The following is a 19,937-nucleotide window of genomic DNA, read 5'->3' as shown; positions in this document are numbered from 1 at the left end:
AGGAGGAGTTCCGGGGAAGGGGCGCTTGGGAGACATCCCTCCTTTGGTGTAGAGGTGGTCTCGCTTGACATTTCCTTTTCTCTTCACAGCCATGGACCCCCTGCACTTACCTCCGACCCCACCCAGCAGTCACGGCAGTGACTCGGAGGGAAGTCAGAGCCCCGGCCGGTCTTTGCCACCCTCCAGTCCGGTCCAGACCCAGTCAGCGGCCACTAAAGTGACCCCGCGGGCCGCCTCGGCCCTGTCCAGCTCGCCGCTCCTGACGGCGCCGCATGTAAGTTGTTCCAGTGGGTTCCTATAATGGCGCTTATCATCATCACCACTGTTGTGATAATCACAGTGACATTGGTTTATGCTTACTACATGCCTAGCCCTGGGCTGGGTACAGACACAGTCCCTGTCCGACATAGGGTTCACTGTCTAAGGGGAGAACGGGTTTTTTACCCCCATTCTTCAGGTGAGGAAACTGAGAAGTGAAATGGACTTGCCCAAGGTCACACAGCCAACAACTGGAGGAGCCTGGATTAGAACTCAGTAGGAGGAGCAGCGTGGTCTAGTGGCTAGACCACAGGCCCGGGAGTCAGAAGGATTGATATCTACCCCAGCACTTATTACGGTGCCTGACACTTAGTAAGCTCTTGAGAAATACCATTTAATAAAAAAGTAAAGGAGCTAAGGAGAAGCGGTAAAGAGTCCTGTTGTTTTTCCCTCAAGTGCATAATACTGATAATAATAATGATGATGGCATTTATTAAGTGCTTACTATGTGCAAAGCACTGTTCTAAGCGCTGGGGGGATACAAGGTGATCAGGTTGTCCCACGGGGGCTCACAGTCAACCCCCATTTTACAGATGAGGTAACTGAGGCCCAGAGAAGTGAAGTGACTTGCCCAAGGTCACACAGCTGACAATTGGCAGAGCCGGGATTTGAACCCACGACCACTGACTCCAAAGCCCGTGCTCTTTCCACTGAGCCACACTCGCACCCTGGTCATCTAGTTCATCTCAGGGCCTCCTGCCAGTCCTCTAACTCCCCACAGACAGCCGGGCTGGGGCCTATCCTGTCCACAGGACGTTAGGGAAGACGAGTCCTCGGCCTCCCAGGCTGACTCACTTCAGAGCCTTCGGTCCAATGTCTGACGTAACTTTTTGACCACCCCCCTCCTCCCTTCTCCATTTCCCCGGAACTCCAGAAGCTTCAGGGCTCAGGACCTCTGATCCTGACAGAGGAGGAGAAGCGGACATTGATCGCCGAGGGTTACCCCGTCCCCACCAAACTGCCCCTGACCAAAGCAGAGGAAAAGGCGCTGAAGAAAATACGGAGGAAAATCAAGAACAAGGTAGGTGAGACCCCTTCTCCACCCTAGTCCACCTAGAAAAATCTCCCACCTTGCCAGGCCTAAAGCCCTCAGTAAGTGCTTAATGCCCCACACCTAATGAATACTACTATTACTACAGCTAGTAGTACTACTACTCCTGGCTTTTGGACAGCTAGGTTGTTCCTGGGGCTGAGTCTCAGTTGGGGTCCAGTTACCATTAGTGAAAAGCTGCTCTAGAGCCATTAGAGACCATCTTTCCCCCAAGCTTTTAACCCCTCCAGGGTCTGGGAGATCATTCACTAAGACCTGGAGAATGAGCAGAAATCTCACACTGCACGGATTTGTTGCAAGGGCCCTCACACCCTCTATTTATGTCTGAAAATGCCTTCTCAGATCAGGCAGGTCCACAGAGATGGCCTCGACTTTGAAAACCGGACTTCTCTAAGCCCAGCTCCTAGGGAGCTAGTGTGAGTGAACTGATCCCTTCCCTGCCTTTGGGAAGTTGGTTGAAAGCTTCCTAAGGAACGGGGGGAGTGGGAAGCGTTTACCTGTCACTGGTTAGTGCTTGGCCTAGGGAGACGGAGACCAGCAGGGAAATTCCCCACTTCCTTTCATGACCTCTCGTTAGGTCCCCACTTCCTGCCACTGACCTCTCATGATGTCGGGGAGTTTTGGGAACCCCCAGGTGGGAGTCTTTTCCCCCCTCAGTGGAATGGCTAGCTTGGGGGTCCTGAGTCCTAGACCGTTCTTTCTCTCTCCCCAAGATCTCGGCCCAGGAAAGTCGGAGAAAGAAGAAGGAGTACATGGACAGCCTGGAGAAGAAGTGAGGCCTGCCTGCCAAACTGGACAGCGGAGCTGGCGATGGAGGGGGCATCGCCGGCTTTTGGGCTCGGGCAGGGGGTGTTTTTGGAGAGTGTGAGGTGGTGGTTGAGGGGGTGGGCTTCTTCCACCCCTAAGGGGGCTTTCCAGCACCCTGGAGGTTTTGGGCCGCCTGTGGTCTGCCTCCCACCCATTGGTCATTAGATGGTGAAACAGTCCCGCCACCCCTGGAGAGTCACGTGACTGGTACTTCTGGACCAGTGTCAGCCCACGGGATCCCCCCTTTCCCCTGACCCTCTCCAAGCCCCTTCATCCAGCCACACAAATCCATGCCAAAAAGGAGGGAATGGAGAAAGGAAAATACTCAGAGCTCTTTGAGAGCAAACACTCTATCTGTCTTTCTCTCTGTATCTCTCTGTATCTCTCTTTGTGTCTCTGCCTCAGTCTCTCTGTGTCTCTGTCTTTCTCTCTCTGCCTTTCTTCATTCAATCATATTTATTGAGCGCTTACCATGTGCAGAGCACTGTACTAAGCGCTTGGGAAGTACAAATCGGCAACATATAGAGGCGGTCCCTACCCAACAATGGCTCTGTCTTTCTGTCTCCTTCTCTCTCATTCTTTCCTATCTCTCTGTCTCTGCCTCTCTGTTCATTTTCTGTGTCAGTTTCTGTCCCTCTTTCCTCCCACCCCGCTAGCTTTATTCCATCTCTCCCTAAACACACTCACAAACACACTCACTCACTCTCACCTACCCTTCCAAGGCAGGAGAAGGAAGCTCAGTTATTTTTCCCATTCTACTTTGTTCCCAGGAAGAACCAATCACCTTCGGACTCCTTCCCCTCTTGGTAGGGGTAGTGAGCTCCACCTCCCTGGCCAGTAGCTCTTTTTAGTAGGCTTGTGAGGCCCAGGATTACCAAGCTCTGCTGGGTGGAAGTGGGATCTTGGAGCTGGGAAATGGGCTCGAGCGGATTTCTGGGGTGGGAAGAGATTTTGGTGAGCCTTTCTGGAGCTCGCTTCTGTCTGTGGGCCCGGTGTTTGTATGAGACAGCTGGAGAGGGGCCTGGCTCTGGGGTGGCTTGCTTCAGGGATGACCAGCGTTGGCCTTGACCATTCTCCTCTCTCCCCAACCTACTCTCTACCCCGTACAGGGTGGAGTGCTGCTCCAATGAAAACACTGAACTGCGCAAGAAGGTGGAAGTTCTGGAGAGCACTAATAGGTGAGCGGCCACCCGGGGCTAACCCCAGAGAGCCCACCCGCTCTGTGAATCGGGGCGGGGGCGTGGAGGACTCTGGGTTCGGGGAGGAGAGTATCAGAACCAGCGGGAGTATCAGAAGAGAGCAGGGTCCGCAGATCAGGGTGGTGGCTGGGATGCTTTTTGGGGGAGCAGTCAGTAGAAGCCAGGTCTCTTGACTCCCAGCCCTGTGCTCTTTCCACTAGCCCGCGTGTCTCCTCCTTCCCTAGTAACAAAGGAAAGAGGAGACACGTGGTCTAGAAACCCATAGAAGTAGCCAAGAAGACCCACATAGCAACGTGGCCTAGTGGAAAGAGCACAGGATTGGGAGGCAAGAGACCTGGATTCTAATCCCTGCTCTGCCACTTGCCTGCTCTGTGGCCTTGGGCTAGTCACTTGACTTCTCTGTGCCTCAGTGTCCTCATCTTTAAAATGGGGCTTAACTACCTGTTCTCTCTCCCTCTTAGATTGTGAGCCCTGTGTGGGACAGGAAATGTGTCCAATCTGATTTAATCTACCCCAGCGCTTAGCACAGTATTGGCACATAGTAAGTGCTTAATAATTGCCACAATTATCATTATTGTTGTTGCTCTGCCTGCTTCCTAATGGGTCCTAATGAGATGCACCATGTCATAGTGGGTAGAGCACGGGCCTAGAAATCAGAAGGTCATGGGTTCTAATCCCGGCTCCGCCTCTTGTCTGCTGTGTGACCTTGGGCAAGTCCCTTCACTCCTCTGTGCCCCAGTTACCTCATCTGTAAAATGGGGATTGAGACTGTGAACCCCACTTGGGACAGGGACTGTTTCCAACCCGATGTGTTTATATCCACCCCAATGCTTAGTACAGTGCCCGGCACACAGTAAGAGCTTAACAAATACCACCATTATTATTGTTGGAACAAGTGGAATGACCGAAGCTAGGTGGAGTTAATCTGGGAAGGCTTTGGGGAGGAGGCAGGCTGTAACAGTTTGGAAGGTATGTTGTGGTGAAGAGGATGGGGAAGGGCATTTCTGACTGTTTGGAGGGAGGAGGGTGGGATGCCAAGGTCAGTAAAGGGGTTAGCTTGGCTGGAACACAGGGTCACGGGGAAGATGCTAGAGTATTGTGGGAATACATAAAGGGTCGACATCCCCCTTCTGAGGCCACTTGCCACGGTGGAAAAGAAGAGGGTGAGAAGAGAGACATTTGGGAATCCCAAGTGACTTCTCTCCTGTGGCTCTTATGGTGCCGTGGTGATCAGTGAGTTAATGAGTGAGAAATTCTTTGAGCTCTTCAGACATAAAGGGCTCCAGGAATCTGAAAGTACAAAGTGGCATTAGTCATTGTGAAATTAGGTTGGCGGCTCCTTTTTAAATCCCGGGCGATGGCGGAGAGCGGCAGGGTGCGTATTGACAAATAGCTGCTTTTAGAAAGCAACCTTTCCCCAGCTTTTCAGGATTCAAATAGAACCCTCACCAGCACCTCGTCGTCACGCTAAGCGAAGGGTTGGCTTCCCTCCCCTTCTTCTTTCATCCTCTCCTGTTTTGGATCTCCTTCCCACGTTCCCCCCAGTTTCTTTCTAAAAATAAATGTGGGGTCACCAATGACCCAGAGGGCTGAGGATGTGGGCCCTTTACCAGCTAACAGGTGCAGGAGGCAGGTGGTTCTTGGCTTTGGGGTCCCCCTCCCACAATCCCAGATGCTACTGCAGAGCTCTCAAGGCCTTGGGCCAAGAGTCTGGATGATCTCCCCATCTGAGATGTACCGGGCATTCTGGGCTGGGGGGTCTAAATGGTCTCCCCATCTCTCCCCATCTGTAGCTGTCCCAGGGATCCTCCCCCTCCCCCCGCCTTTCCCTCCTTTCCACCAGCGCTCCGACTGGTCTGGGATTTGGATAGAAATTGGACCTTGGACGAGGGAGATCTGGAACTGAACCGCAAGGAACGCCTCTACCAACTCTGTTATATTGTACTCTCTGAAGCATTTAGTACAGTCTTCTCTGCACACAGTAAGCGCTCAATAAATACCAATGACTGGTTGACTCACAGGATGGGGTAAGTGCTTACCCACGGTCACATAGCAGAATAACAGCAGAACTGGGATGATCAGAGCCCTGGTGTCCTGAGTCCCAGCCGCCTGCTCTTTCCCCCTGGGCCGCACTGCCTTTTCTGGCTGGACTTTGATAAGGTCTGTAATGTCTAATGGCAGGGCGTTGACCCCACCCAACAACTTTCCAGGGTGAGTTATTTCCATTGCCCCATTGTGCAGATGAGTAAACTGAGGGGCAAGGGAGTGAAATGCCTCGCTCGGACCACGGGGGTGAAGAGGTCTCTGAGGCCATTGGGTGGGTGAGAGGGTTCCAGATTAGGACCGGCGGTTCATGGCCCTACCTGGGATGGCCGGCTACAGCTCTTCTCCTACCCAGACAGGGTGCCAGGGAACAGCCAGCCACCAGCACGCCAGTTTATTAATATCCACCGTGGATGGAGGAAAACGTCCATTAGCAGGAGTGCAGGGTTTGCTGTATGTTGGGGCCTTGCTGCCATTCATTCATTTAATCATATTTATTCAGCGCTTACTGTGTACAGAGCATTGTACTAAGTGCTTGGGAAGTACATGCCAGAGTTGGAGCTTCTCTGTAGCCTATTTCCCTCCTCCAGCTGGTCTTGTGGGAGCTGAGAAAACCCAGCTGAGAGGGAGCCCTGTCCGGCCCATGTTTTTTGAGGGGGAGGGAGGAGTTCCCGACCCAGCCTGGCCCCCTCCTGCTGAACCAAATGGGCAGGAAGGACAGTTGGCTTAGTGGATAGAGCATGGACCTGGATTCTGGTCCCAGCTCTGCCAATCGTCCGCTGTGGGACCTCGGGTAAGTCACTTAACTTGTATAGTTCCCTCATCTGTTAAAAAAAATGAGGATTAATACTGTGACTTGTGGGACACGGACCATGTCCAACGTGATTACCTTGTAACTACCCCAGTGCTTAGAACAGTGCCTGGCATATAGTAAGTGTCAACAACAACAACAACAAAATTCCAAAGGTTTTTATTTTATGTTGGCATTTATTAAGCACTTACTATGTGCAAAGCACTGTTCTAAGTGCCAGGGAGGTTACAAGGTGATAAGGTTGTCCCACGGGGGGCACACAGTCTTAATCCCCATTTTACAGATGAGGTAACTGAGGCCCAGAGATGTGAAGTGACTTGCCCAGAGTCACACAGGTGACAAGTGGCGGAGCTGGGATTTGAACCCATGACCTCTGACCCCAAAGCCCGGACTCTTTCCACTGAGCCATGCTGCTTCTCAAGATTCCCAAAGGCCTGCGTTCCGGGCGAATTCACACTGAGAAACTTCCCCGTGTCTCAGAGGATTTGCACTTGGATTTGCTCCCTTTTTTCACCTCTCCCTCAGCCCCTCAGCATTTATGTACAGATTCATAATTTATTTATTTCTGTTCATTTCTGTCTCCCCCTCTAGATTGTAAGCTCTAGACTGCGGACAGAGTCTACCAACTTTGTTATATTGTATTCTTCCATACGCTTAGCTCAATGCTCTACACACAATAAGAGCTCAGTAAATGAGATTGATGATTGATTTTGGAGAAGTAGGAGGAGAAGGAGGAGCAGGAATGGGCCTTGCTAAAGACAAACACAGGGGAACATCTCAATTTGCATTCAATCCCCATATCCCTCCCCTTCCCTTCAGAGAGTTGGGGTCTTTGCAAGATTCCCTCCCTGCCCCCCCAGGTCCAGGGAACTGTATTTACTTACCATCCCGCCCCCAGATCCATCTCCCACCCGACACAGCCCTGGTTGCTCCTACAGGGCCATTCAACTCCATTTCTCTTAAAGAACTGTGCGTTTTGTTTTTATTAATATTCAACCACACACACATTGGGTGTGGACAGAGCTCAGTTGTCAGAAAGCTGGGATGATCTTCCCACTCCTCTCCTGTAGGAACAGTTCCTTCACTCCTCCAAGCCCCATTTCTAGTGTGGTGAAAATCGGCTGCGAGGTGGGGGAGCGGCAGGGAAAATGGGGGACAGGAAACCCAAATAAGAACCCATCTCTGCTTTGTATTTTGTGTGTTTTCCTTGCTTGAGATGTTTTAATCAATCAGTGGGATTTACTGAATGCGCAGTGTGTGCAGAGTACTGTATTAAGGGTTTGGATGAGAACAGTAGGGTAAGCAGACACAATCTTTGCCCTCAAGGAGTTTACAGTCTAGTAGGGGTGACGGACATTAAAATAAGTAACAGAGAGGGGAAGCAAGGGATCGTAAGGCTACGGACAGGAGTCCTGATGAATTTGTCTTGGTTCATTCATGGCTGGATATGTGGGGAAGGGGCCCGGATCATCAGTGAGTGGGTCAAGGGGGTTTGGCCAGTGATTTACTCTCCAGGGAATGAGTTCGGGTGGGAGGGGGATGGCTGGGAGGGAGATTAGCTGGCCACTTTGCACCTTTCTCCCCAGGAGCCTTTCTCAGGCAGTTGGTGTGATATCACATTCATACCTCTTCCTCCTAGGGGCCCCGCTAATTGACTGGGAAAGGAAATGTGAATAGGAAATGTGTAAAATGGTACCTGATTCAAGATTGGTTTTTTTTTCTGCCTGGGTTTTCTAAAGAAATAGGGGGCACTAGGGAATGTCAGACACCGCTTTATCCCAGGACCCACACCTCCCAGGTACTGGACAGGAGCAGACCAGTTATAAACAAGACCTTTCACGCAATCATATTTGAGTGTTTATGCTTATTGTGTATAAAGCACTGTACTAAGTGTTTGGGACAGTATAACATAACAGAGTTGGTAGACACGTTCCCTGCCCACAACGAGCTTGCCGTCTAGAGGGGAAGGCTAGCATGGGGTTAGCATCTCCCAGCCTTCTAGGACTCCCATATTACAAGTCCCAGAATGCTGGGGCACTGAAACGAGGCAGACATTGAGAAGGTTCCAGCCCTGGTACCAAGGTCCGAGTGTTATAAGTTGCCTCATCTGTAAAATGGGGATGAAAACTGTGAGCCCCCCGTGGGACAACCTGATCACCTTGTAACCTCCTCAGCGCTTAAAACAGTGCTTTGCACATAGTAAGCGCTTAACAAATGCCATTATTATTATTATTATTATTATTATTATTATTATTATTATTATTATTATTATTATCAAAAACAGCTGGCGACTAAAGCAAGGGATCAGTATATTTTTCCAATTTTTCCCGGGGCAGCCTACAAAAGTCCAGGCTAAATGGGACTGGGTGACCAGGTTCAAGAGTGAAGCTTTTGAGCAGGAATTGGAAGGAGTGTGGCCTACTGGAAAAAGCCCCGGCCCGGATGTCAGTGGACCTGGCTTCTAATCCCGGCTCTGCCACTTGTTTCCTGTGGGACCTTGGGCAAGTCACTTAACTTCTCTGTGCCTCAGTTTCCACAACTGTAAAATGGGGATTCAATACCTGTTCTCTCTCCTTAGAGTGTGAGCCCCAAGTGGGACGGGGACTCTTGTCTCACCTGATTAACTTGTCTCTACCCGAGCTCTTAAAACAGTGCCTTGCATATAGCGCTTTCTTCCTCCCTTCAAGGCCCTACTGAGAGCTCACCTCCTCCAGGAGGCCTTCCCAGACTGAGCCCCTTCCTTCCTCTCCCCCTCGTCCCCCTCTCCATCCCCCCATCTTACCTCCTTCCCTTCCCCACAGCACCTATATATATGTATATATGTCTGTACATATTTATTACTCTATTTATTTTACTTGTACATATCTATTCTATTTATTTTATTTTGTTAGTATGTTTGGTTTTGTTCTCTGTCTTTCCCTTTTAGACTGTGAGCCCACTGTTGGGTAGGGACTGTCTCTATATGTTGCCAACTTGTACTTCCCAAGTGCTTAGTACAGTGCTCTGCACACAGTAAGCGCTCAATAAATACGATTGATTGAAATACCATTATTATTATTATTAATTTGGTCCGTCATCATCATCGACAGTACTGATTGAGAACTGTATGCAGGGACCTATACTAGGCATGTGGCGACAGAGAAACTAAAATTCCCTGGGCCCCGCCCTCAAGGAGCTTAGAGTCTCCTTGGGATCTGGCTTTGGACACTGCTTTGCTAGAGAACCAAGTGAGCGGAGCAATCTGGTTCATTTCTATAATTCCAACTCCGGGTCCTCATACACAGCTTTGTCAGAGTATTGGACATCCTGTCCAGTAAATTGAGGAAGATCTGCTGGCCCAGATAAACCTGCCCTGGGAGTGTTCCTGACACTAAATTAAGAGTGTACTCCTGGAAGTCCATGAAATCATTAAACCTCAATTAGCCACGATCGTTGATGATTAACAATTCTATAACAAAGGAGAAGTGATGTACATTGAGCTTTGAATGCACCACTGGGTCTGTTCTACAATTGGCTTTTAATAACTTCAGTTTTAAAATAATTCTTCCATTTCATCCGCCGGTCGCCTATTCCCCACTCAGCCTTCCCCGCCAGCAAGCCGTCAGTACTGGGGTGACTGGGCCTCAGCTCATCCCTTGGCATCATGGGAAAGTATCATGTCAACCTCAATCTATCCTGGCCTTTTTTTTATGGCATTTATTAAGCGCTTACTATGTGCAAAGCACTGTTCTAAGCACTGGGGAGGTTACAAGGTGATCAGGTTGTCCCACGTGGGCTCCCAGTCTTCATCCCCATTTTACAGATGAGGGAACTGAGGCTCAGAGAAGTTAAGTGTCTTGCCCAAAGTCACACAGCTGACAAGTGGCAGAGGCGGGATTTGAACCCATGACCTCTGACTCCAAAGCCCGGGCTCTTTCCGCTGAGCCATGCTGCTTCTCTAGAAGTTAGCATGTGCTCACCTTCTGCTCCACCGCCACCCTCCCTGTCTGATGAGGTCACAACCTCGGAGTCATCTTGGACTCCTCGCTCTCATTTACCTCTCACATTCAGTCGGTCTTCCTCAATTATGTTTCACAGATCCGCCCCTTCCACCCGCCACCCTTATAACCACTCCCTGCTTCGTGAATTACTGGGCCAGGCTCCTTACTGGTCTCCCTGCCTGCTGGCCTCTCCCTTCCCCAGCCTGCCCTACATACAGTTGTGCTTTCTTTCTCAAGGGCTGATGGAGCACATCCCTCCCCTACTCAAACCTTCCAGAGGCCTTCCATGGCCTCTGGCCTGAGACTAAGCCAACTGGCCATTGCTTTCAGGGCCAGTCGACTGAATCCCTCCCTGCTCCCTGATCTCTTCCCCTGCCTCTCCCTCAGCTCTTGCTCTCCCCTCCTCCTGCACAAATACCCTAACTGTCCCTCACATTTGACCTCTTGAATGTGATCCATGGGTCGTAGCCAGAAGGCACTCCTGCCTTCCCCAAATCATGACCCTCCCCTCCTTCAAAACCCCTCTAAAAAGCCACCCGCCTCCCCACCACCCTCACAGGCCTGCCCTCTCCTCCCCAACTTCAGTGTTACAATGTCACCTCAGCTATATTTTTAAAATAATTCATTTATCCACTTTTTATTTTTCAATCCATGTTCCTGCCCTTTTAACGAAGGGAATGTTTGTCATTTTAAACGTGAGTGTTCTCCCATTCTCTTATTAAATCCTCAAGGGTGGGGATCAGGATTTAGGCTTCTGTTTAATCCCTCAGTGCTATGCTCCGCGTTAGAATTCACTAAATACCGTTGCAATTGATGGTCTCAGAAGAGCCTGACATTCAGTGCCCTGATTCTATCACCTTTAAGAGGTGTCACCATAATGGCCTGGGCTTGGCAGTTTTCTAGCCCTAATTTGAGGACTTCGGGAGAGTCTTCTTTGGGAGAGCATCTTCAAGAACTGAGTCATGAGACTCCCACCCACCCCCAACCCTTCTACTGAGGACTGGCGCAGTTGTTTCCTTTGGGTTTTTCCCTTTCTAAAATTTCTACTCCAATGTTGGCTTCCTGGCCTGAAAAGCAAGGCTGGGGTCTGCTATTCTACCACCTTATGGTTTGGTCTGAGGCCTCAGGCGGTGACACAGGGAGAAATAGTTTCTGGGAAGTCTTTCTTTGGAAGGTGGTGTCTAGAAACTAATCAGTAAGCAACATGGTCTAGTGAGAAGCAGTGTGGCCTAATGGATAGGGCACAGGCCTGGGTGTCAGAGGATCTGGGTTCTAATTCCCGCTCTGCCACTTGTCTGCTTTGTGTGAGCCTGGACAAGTCACTTCACTTCTCTGTGCCTCAGTTATCCCATCTGTAAATGGGGATTAAGACTGTGAGCCCCACGTATCCAACCTGATTAGCTTGAGTCTACCCTAGCACTTAGTACAGTGCTGGGCACATAGTAAGCACTTAACAAGTACCATTAAAAAAATGGGGACCACTTAGGTCGTCCTTGTGTCTTGAACTGGACCTCCAAAAGGCCAGAGACTCACTTGGATTGGCTCGCTAGACTGACCAAAGGACCGGTTTTCATTCTCTCACTGGAAAGAGCCCGGACTTTGGAGTCAGAGGTCATGGGTTCAAATCCCAGCTCTGCCAATCGTCAGCTGTGTGACTTTGGGCAAGTCACTTCACTTATCTGTGCCTCAGTTACCTCATCTGTAAAATGGGGGTTAAGGCTGTGAGCCCCAGGTGGGACAACCTGATCACCTTGTAACCTCCCCAGCGCTTAGAACAGTGCTTTGCACATAGTAAGCACTTAATAAATGCCATTATTACTATTATTATTAAAATGCCCAGAGCACTTTGGGATCTTGGGGTGCCAAGTCAAGTCATTGGGGGTGAAGGGGGTGGGAGAGAATTGGGTACCCCAGGGTTGGTTACGGCAATCCAAAACAGATGTTGAGAAGGAGGAAGGGGTACAGGGAGCACCAACCAAACTCATAGAAGGGATGGGAAATCAATCTCATGAGGAAAGATTGAAGGAACTGGGGTTTAGTCTGGAAATGAGGAGATTGATCATCATCATCATCAATCGTATTTATTGAGCACTTACTGTGTGCAGAGCACTGTACTAAGCGCTTGAGAAGTACAAGTTGGCAACATATAGAGACGGTCCCTACCCAACAGTGGGCTCACAGTCTAAAAGGGGGAGACAGAGAACAAAACCAAACATACTAACAAAATAAAATAAATTGAACAAATATACATGTAAATCTTCCTGTCTTAATATTACATTTCTCTTTGGGTATGAAGGGTTTGTATCGGAGGGTGATGGGTTGTTTTTCATGTTCCCTGAGGAATAAGCAAGAGAAAGAGGCTTAAATTAGACCAGGCAAATTTATGTTGGACAGGAGGAATTTGGTATGTTCGGGTAATATCTCACTGGCATAGGAGGGTCTCACGAGGGCAAGGATGGTGTCTGCTCATGTTTTGTCATGCTTCCAAGTACTTAGTATAGTGCTCTGCACAGAGTAAGCACTCAATAAATACCACTAATTGATTGATCAGAATAAATTATTGAAAGTACAGTGGACCTAGATTCTGAAATGTTTTGCCACAGCTTCAGAGCTGGGGAAACAGCGTGACCCAGTGGAAAGAGCTCAAGCCAGAGGAACTGGATTCTAATCCCAGCTCTGCCATTTTCATTCATTCATTCAATCGTATTTATTGAGCGCTTACTGTGTGCAGAGCACTGTACTAAGTGCTTGGGAAGTACAAGTTGACAACATATAGAGACGGTCCTTACCCAACAGTGGGCTCACAGTCTAGAAGGGGGAGACAGAGAACATAAAACATATTAACAAAATAAAATAAATAGAATAGATATGTACAAGTAAAATAAATAGAGTAATAAATCTGTACAAACATATATACAGGTGCTGTAGGGAAGGGAAGGAGGTAAGGCAGAGGGGATGGAGAGGGGGAGGAGGGGGAGAGGAAAGAGGGGACTCAGTCTGATGGCTTTGTCTGCTGTATGACCCTGGGCAAGTCGCCTAATTTGTCTGTGCCTCAGTTACCTCATCTGTAAAATGGGGATTAAATCCTCCTCCCTCCAATTTAGACTATGAGCCCCATGTGGAACAGGTACTCTGTCCAACCTGATTATCTTGTAGTAGCTACCCCGGCGCTTAGTACGGAGCCTGGCACACAGTAAGTGCTTAAAACAAATCCTATTTGAAAGAAAAGAAGCCGTATTTCTGGCTTCAGTGATCTCCTCCAGGAGGCCTTCCCCGACTAAACCTTCATTTCCTCTTCTCCCACTCTCTTCTGCAGCACCCTTGCACTTGAATTTGTACCCTTTATTCACCCCACCCCCAGCCCCTCAGCATTTATGTACCTATCCATGATTTATTTATTTATTTAAATGAATTTATTTTATGTAAGCTCTTTGTGGGCAGGGAACATCTCTACCGTCTCTGCTATACCATACTCTGTGTTCTGCACTCATTAAGCGTTCAGTAAATATGATCGATGGGCACGGGCAAAGCCGACAGCCCCGTCTTGCAAGAGGGCAATTTGGGGCCAGAAAAAGAAGCTCGAAGCCAAGGGAGCATCACTTGGTGGGCAAAGAAGAGGGGCCCGAGTGCTCCCGTTTACCTCTGGTCGCGGTGTTTGTTGCCTTCGTAGAACTCTCCTGCAGCAGCTCCAGAGGCTTCAGACCATGGTCGCCAGCAAGGTGTCCCGCTCCTGCAAAGCCGCCAGCACGCAGACAGGCACCTGCCTCATGGTGAGTCTCTTCTCTCCCTCTAGATTGGAGGCTCCTTGAGGGCAGGGAACCGGTCTACCAAATCTGTTGTACTCTCCCAAGCGCTTAGTACAGTGCTCTCTGCACACAGTGAGCAACATGGCCTAGTGGACATATAATAATAATAGTAATAATGGCATTTATTAAGCACTTACTATGTGCAAGGCACTGTTCTTACAGTGCTCTCTGCACACAGTAAGCAACATGGCCTAGTGGACGTATAATAATAATAATAATAATGGCATTTATTAAGCACTTACTATGTGCAAAGCACTGTTCTTACAGTGCTCTCTGCACACAGTAAGCAACATGGCCTAGTGGACATATAATAATAAGAATAATAATAATAATGGCATTTATTAAGCGCTTACTATGTACAAAGCACTGTTCTAAGCACTGGGGAGTTTACAAGGAGATCACGTTGTCCCACAGGGCGCTCACAGTCTTCATCCCCATTTTACAGATGAGGGAACTGAGGCACAGAGAAGTGAAGTGACTTGCCCAAAGTCACACAGCTCACAGTTGGCGGAGGCGGGATTCGAACCCTTGACCCCTGACCCCAAAGCCCGTGCTGTTTCCACTGAGCCATGCTGCTTCTCTAAAGATGATGGCATTTATTAAGCGCTTACTATGTGCAAAGCACTGTTCTAAGCACGGGGAGGTTACAAGGTGATCAGGTTGTCCCATGGAGGGCTCACAGTCTTAATCCCCATTTTACAGGTGAGGTAACTGAGGGCCAGAGAGGTTAAATGACTTGCCCAAAGTCACACAGCTGGCAATTGGCGGAGGCGGGATTTGAACCCATGACCTCTGACTCGAAAGCCCGGGCTCTTTCCACTGAAACATGCTGCTTCTCTAGAGATGATGGCATTTATTAAGCGCTTACTATGTGCAAAGCACTGTTCTAAGCACAGGGAGGTTACAAGGTGATCAGGTTGTCCCGTGGAGGGCTTACAGTCTTAATCCCCATTTTACAGGTGAGGTAACTGAGGGCCAGAGAGGTTAAGTGACTTGCCCAAAGTCACACAGCTGGCAATTGGCGGAGGCGGGATTTGAACCCATGACCTCTGACTCCAAAGCCCGGGCTCTTTCCACTGAGCCACGCTGGGCCTGGGAGTCAGGAGGACCTGGTTTCTGATCCCAGCTCCGCCACTTGTCTGCTGGGTGATACTGGGCAAGTCACTTTACTTCTGTGTGCCTCAGTTACCTCATCTGGAAAATGGGGATTAAGACGATGAGCCCTGTGTGGGACAGGGACTGTGTCCAACCTGATTAGCTTGTATTTGTCCCGGCACTTAATACAGCACCTGGCACATAGTAAGCGCTTAACAAATGCCATTATAAAGAAAAGTTCTCAGTAAATAGCACTGATTGTGAGAGGAGGCTTCTTGAGGTCGCAGCTTGCGCTACCCCCCATCACACAGGCCTTTCTCCCCTCCTCTGTGATCCCTCTCTTCCTCGACTTGCTCCAGCCTCTGTTCTGTGGGATTGGAGGAATCAATCGAGAAGCAGCATGGCCCATTAGACAGGGCCCAGGACTGGGTTCTAATCCTGGCTCTGCCACTTGCCTGCCGTTTGACCTTGGGAAAGGACTTCACTTCTCCATGCCTCAGTGTCCTCATCTGTAAAATTACGAGGTAGTACCTGTTCTCTTTCTCCCTTAGATTGTGAAGCCCATGTGGGACCTGAGACTGAGTCTGATCCGACTGTATTGTATTTCCCCCCGGCTTAGCTCAGTGCTTGGTCCATAGTTAGAGCTTCACATAGTCCATGGTTATTGTTATTGTGCCTCAGCCTCACTCCACTCCACCAAGGTTGGTGGCACAGACCTCCCATGCCCTGCCCTCTCCGGTTCCTCTGAAAATTTGATGCCTGAGACTCTAACCATCTCTGCCCACCCCCGGGCTTCCCTCCTTTCTTAGGTGGTGGTGCTCTGCTTTGCCCTCATCTTCGGCAGCTTCTCCCAGAGCTCCGGGCCCTACCCTTCCGCCACCAAGATGGTCCTGCCGAGCCGGCATTCCACTCCCGAGTCGTACACCGCCTCCATTGGTAAGAGAACGGCGCCTGCTCCCTGACTTTGGTTCTCTTCCTTCTTCCCTGCCCTGCCGAGGTTGGGATTCCATCCTGGAGACCCTGAGGAGGCCCTTCCGTTTAACCTTTCTCAGGAAGAGCTTCCCTGAGGAACCAGGGTTCTTGGGGCTGGAAAAGGGAATTCAGGAGTAGCGGAGAATAAGAAGTGGGGAATTGTGTGTATTCGGGTGAAGGAGGAGTTTTCAGGAAGTCCTTGGCTGTTGGGGAAGAGGAGAAGAGCTTCTTGGGGGCAATATGAGGGGGAGCGAGAGACCCTGAATCTGGGGGTTGTCCAGAGAGACACTCGAGAGACCCTTGTCCCTGTCTTCCCTGTCAGGCTCTCCCAGCTGTGCTGCCCCTTTATGATGAATCTGGGCTTCCACCCTGGGGGATACCGAGGGAGAAACAGACCTTCAGCAGGCTCGCCGTGGGCCTGACTGTGGTTGGGGAGTAGAGCCAACTGTCACTGGATTTCAACTTCCTCTGTTCTTTTGGTACCCCTTTTTCCTGCCGAGGGCCCCCCAAATTCCTGACTGCCTTCATTCACCCTTCCACCGCCCCCCCGACAGTCAGGGAGCGGACAAGGGAGCGGGAGAGTTTAATTTTGAAGGCAGTGAGGGGGTGACAGTTGTCTGTGTGTTTATTTGCCTTCAGATTATTTTTACAGAGCTGGGTGATGAGTGTAATCTTCGAACGAACAATACATGGAACATCTTCAATGGCTTATTGTTATCAAACCTGCCTGAAAGCCATCCCACTTGCTATTATAGAGTGAAGGGGGGGGGGAGGCTGGGAATCAGCTGCAGTGAGTGGCAGGGGGTCTGCCAGGTGGAATCCAGATGTAGGGTGCCTTACCTGGACTCTTGTTTTCCTGCCCCCGTTCCCCCACCCCAGTGCGATCGAGGAGCCTGTTAATCTATGAAGAGCATCCCCCGCTGGAGGAGCCGTACCGCGCCGCCTCGTCCGGGGAACGCGGAGACATCTGGGAGCGCTCCAGGGCACCCCCCTTGCACGGGATGTCGCTCCCCAAAGCTGAAGGAGATGAGGGAGATGAGGTGGCCCGGTTCATCCTAGCCAACCAGACCGGGCTGGAGAAGTCAGTGCTGTTGGAACTGCAGCCGCACTTGTGAGTTGGGGGTGGGGGGTCCCTGCACTGGGGCCCTGGGGGGCTGATGGGGTCGGATGATGATGATGATCGCATTTATTAAGCACTTACTATGTTCAAAGCACTGTTGTAAGCGCTGAGGAGGTTACAAGGTGATCAGGTTGTCCCACGGGGGGCTCACAGTCTTAATCTCCATTTTACAGATGAGGTAACCGAGGCACAGAGAAGTTAAGTGACTTGCCCAAGGTCACACAGCAGACATGTGGTGGAGCAGGGATTCGAACCCGTGACCTCTGACTCCAAAGCCCAGGCTCTTTCCACTGAGCCACGCTGGATGGAGGCCCCCCGACACCATTTCCTGCAAGCCCCAGGCTGACCCATCCCCAATGGCCACACTGAGATTCAGGCTCTTTGCCCACGGGTTCCCAATCGTCTCCCTGCCCCACCTTATTTGGGGTGGGGCCAGTTGGCCTTTGGGAGATGGAGAGAGACATGACGAGTCCCAAGGCCTAGTGGCAAGAACATTGGCTTGGGAATCAGAGGATGTGGGTTCTGATCCTGGCTGGGTGACCTTGGGCAAGTCATTTAGCTTCTCTGTGCTTCAGTTACCTCATCTGTAAAATGGAGATTGAGACTGTGAGCCCCATGTGGGATGGAGACTGTATCCAACCTGATTACCTTGTATCCTCCTCAGCGCTTAGAACAGCGCTTGGCACATAGTAAGTGCTTAACAAATACCGTTATTATTATTATTATTATTATCCTGCAGCCGTGGACCATGGTGGAGGGGGGCAGGGGCTAGGAAAGGGGGATCCACAGAGAAGTCCCAGTTGCTGGTTTCAGCCCCCTCCCTCACCAGACCCACCCGGGCACCTGAGGGGCAGTGAAATGGATCGGTGGGTCGTTTCCTCCCTCTGCTTCCACAACTTGTACTTCCCAAGCGCTTAGTACAGTGCTCGGCACACAGTAAGCGCTCAATAAATATGATTGAATGAATGAGTGAATAAATACGATTGAATGAATGAATGGAGGTGCTAATTAACTGGGAAATGGCCAGAGGACCACAGGGGTAGGGACCGAAGGAGGAGGTGGGAAGAGGAGGAGTGTGATGGGAGAGAAAAAAGAGGAGGAGAAAGAAGGGGGGAGGAGGGAGGCGAGAAGGGAGAGGAAGAGTGAGTTGGAGAGAGGGGTGAGGAGGAAGAGAAGGGGGTAAAGAGGGGAGGAGGGAGAGGAGGTGAGTGATGGAGGGAGGAAGGAGGAGGAGAGATGGGGAGGAAGAAGAGGAGGAGGGAGATGGGGGAAGGAGGAAGGAGAGAAGAACAGTAATACAAAGGGCTGTAAGCAAAGCTGCATGAAAACCTGATTTTCTCCACTCCCGCAGGGTCAGCTCCAAGCTGGAGGCCAGTGAAACACTGAAGGTCATCGAAATCGACAGAACAGTCAACGCTACACTCTAAAGACCATCCCCTTCCTAGGAAGCCAAGCCTGCTTTGGGCTTGCCCCCACCTACAACCAAGAGGCTGGCAGAGAGTGTTCACCCTGCCTCAGACAAGAGGAGTGATCGGGACTGTAGAGACCTCTCTTCTGTCCCCTTCCCACAATATGTCCTCCCCTCCCTCCCCTCTTCCCTCTCCCCTGCCTTTTTTACGCCTCTTTCCCACCCTCCTCCCTGCCATGAAATAGTTTTAGTATGGAGGGAGGAGACACCAAATAGAGTGGGGTTTTTTTCCACCTCATTTTGTTGGGGGATGACACAAGACATTGAGGGAGGGGTCCATCTCATTGGTTGAGTTGGGCGAAAGGGTGGAAGAGTCTTCAGAAGAGACAACCCGATAGGACTGCTGGGGGGATGACGGGCAGGTGATGAACCACTGGCTTTCCAGGCCGCTTCGACCCCGAGGAGACTGAGCGGTTCCCAGAAGGCGGCAGGGTGGGATCCGAACATCTCTGAGGCCCCAGATAGCCTCCGCGCCCACTCTGCGATGCCCAACCTCAACCTGAACCTCCCTTCCAACCCCGCCTCCCCTCACCCGTCAAGGAAGATGAAAGCCCCTACTCCACCTGCCCCATCTTCTTTTATCTCTTGTAGGCTTTCCCCTCCCGGCTCTGCCTGTAGGCCTCACTTCCCCAGCTCCTACTCATTGTAAATAGTATTTATTAGTTTTCCCAGCCTTCCCCGGGAGCAGCCCAAGGGAATATTCTCGGTGCCTGAGTTCAAAGTTCCTACTCCAGGTTGCTCTGAACTCCCCCCACTCCCCCCACCCTCCATCCCAACCCAAATTGATGCCACTGAGGCGATGACGTGGCTGGACAGTGACCTGCCTCTACCCCCCTCAGGTCAATGCTTAGGGGAAAGCAGGGGAAGCCCAATGGAAAGAGCCCAGGACTGGGAATCAGGAGGCCTGGGTTTTCATCCTGGCTCTGCCGCTTTTCTGCCTTGTCCTGGGCAAGTCACTTCACATCTCCGGGCCTCAGTTTCCTCAGCTGCCAAATGGAGATTCGATCCCTGTTTTCCCGTCTACTACATAGAATGGGAGACCCATGAGGGACAGGGACTGTATCTGATCTGTTATACTGTATCTACCCCGGCGCTTAGTATAGTGCTTGGCACTGTAGGTGCTTAACATGTACCACAAATGTTATTACTAGAACAGTTCCCTGCCCTGTCTCAGGAGAACTACCTGGGGTCCCATGCGGATAGGAGCCATGGATATCCCCTCCCCACCCGATTCAGGGTCACAAGAGGGTTCGATTTGACCTCTGGC

At 50.6% G+C, this 19,937-nt stretch overlaps 1 protein-coding gene across 2 annotated transcripts in view; it reads left to right on the top strand.

The window, feature by feature from the left end:
* CREB3L2 (cAMP responsive element binding protein 3 like 2) overlaps positions 1 to 19,597 on the top strand; it is a 101,491-nt gene extending 81,894 nt beyond the window's left edge. For both annotated transcript variants that reach the window (XM_038753197.1, XM_038753196.1), the window contains exons 5-12: positions 90 to 274; positions 1,193 to 1,339; positions 2,083 to 2,141; positions 3,286 to 3,354; positions 13,880 to 13,979; positions 15,920 to 16,046; positions 16,962 to 17,193; positions 18,554 to 19,597. In XM_038753197.1, coding sequence (XP_038609125.1) covers positions 90 to 274; positions 1,193 to 1,339; positions 2,083 to 2,141; positions 3,286 to 3,354; positions 13,880 to 13,979; positions 15,920 to 16,046; positions 16,962 to 17,193; positions 18,554 to 18,629 — 995 coding nt within the window. In that variant the 3' untranslated portion in view covers positions 18,630 to 19,597. The remainder of the gene's footprint in view (positions 1 to 89; positions 275 to 1,192; positions 1,340 to 2,082; positions 2,142 to 3,285; positions 3,355 to 13,879; positions 13,980 to 15,919; positions 16,047 to 16,961; positions 17,194 to 18,553) is intronic.
* Positions 19,598 to 19,937: the final 340 nt, after the last annotated feature.

This window comes from Tachyglossus aculeatus, chromosome 10 (assembly GCF_015852505.1).
Source record: "Tachyglossus aculeatus isolate mTacAcu1 chromosome 10, mTacAcu1.pri, whole genome shotgun sequence".
In the NCBI taxonomy this organism is placed as follows: domain Eukaryota; kingdom Metazoa; phylum Chordata; class Mammalia; order Monotremata; family Tachyglossidae; genus Tachyglossus; species Tachyglossus aculeatus.
This window is presented reverse-complemented; position numbering and strand designations above follow the sequence as displayed.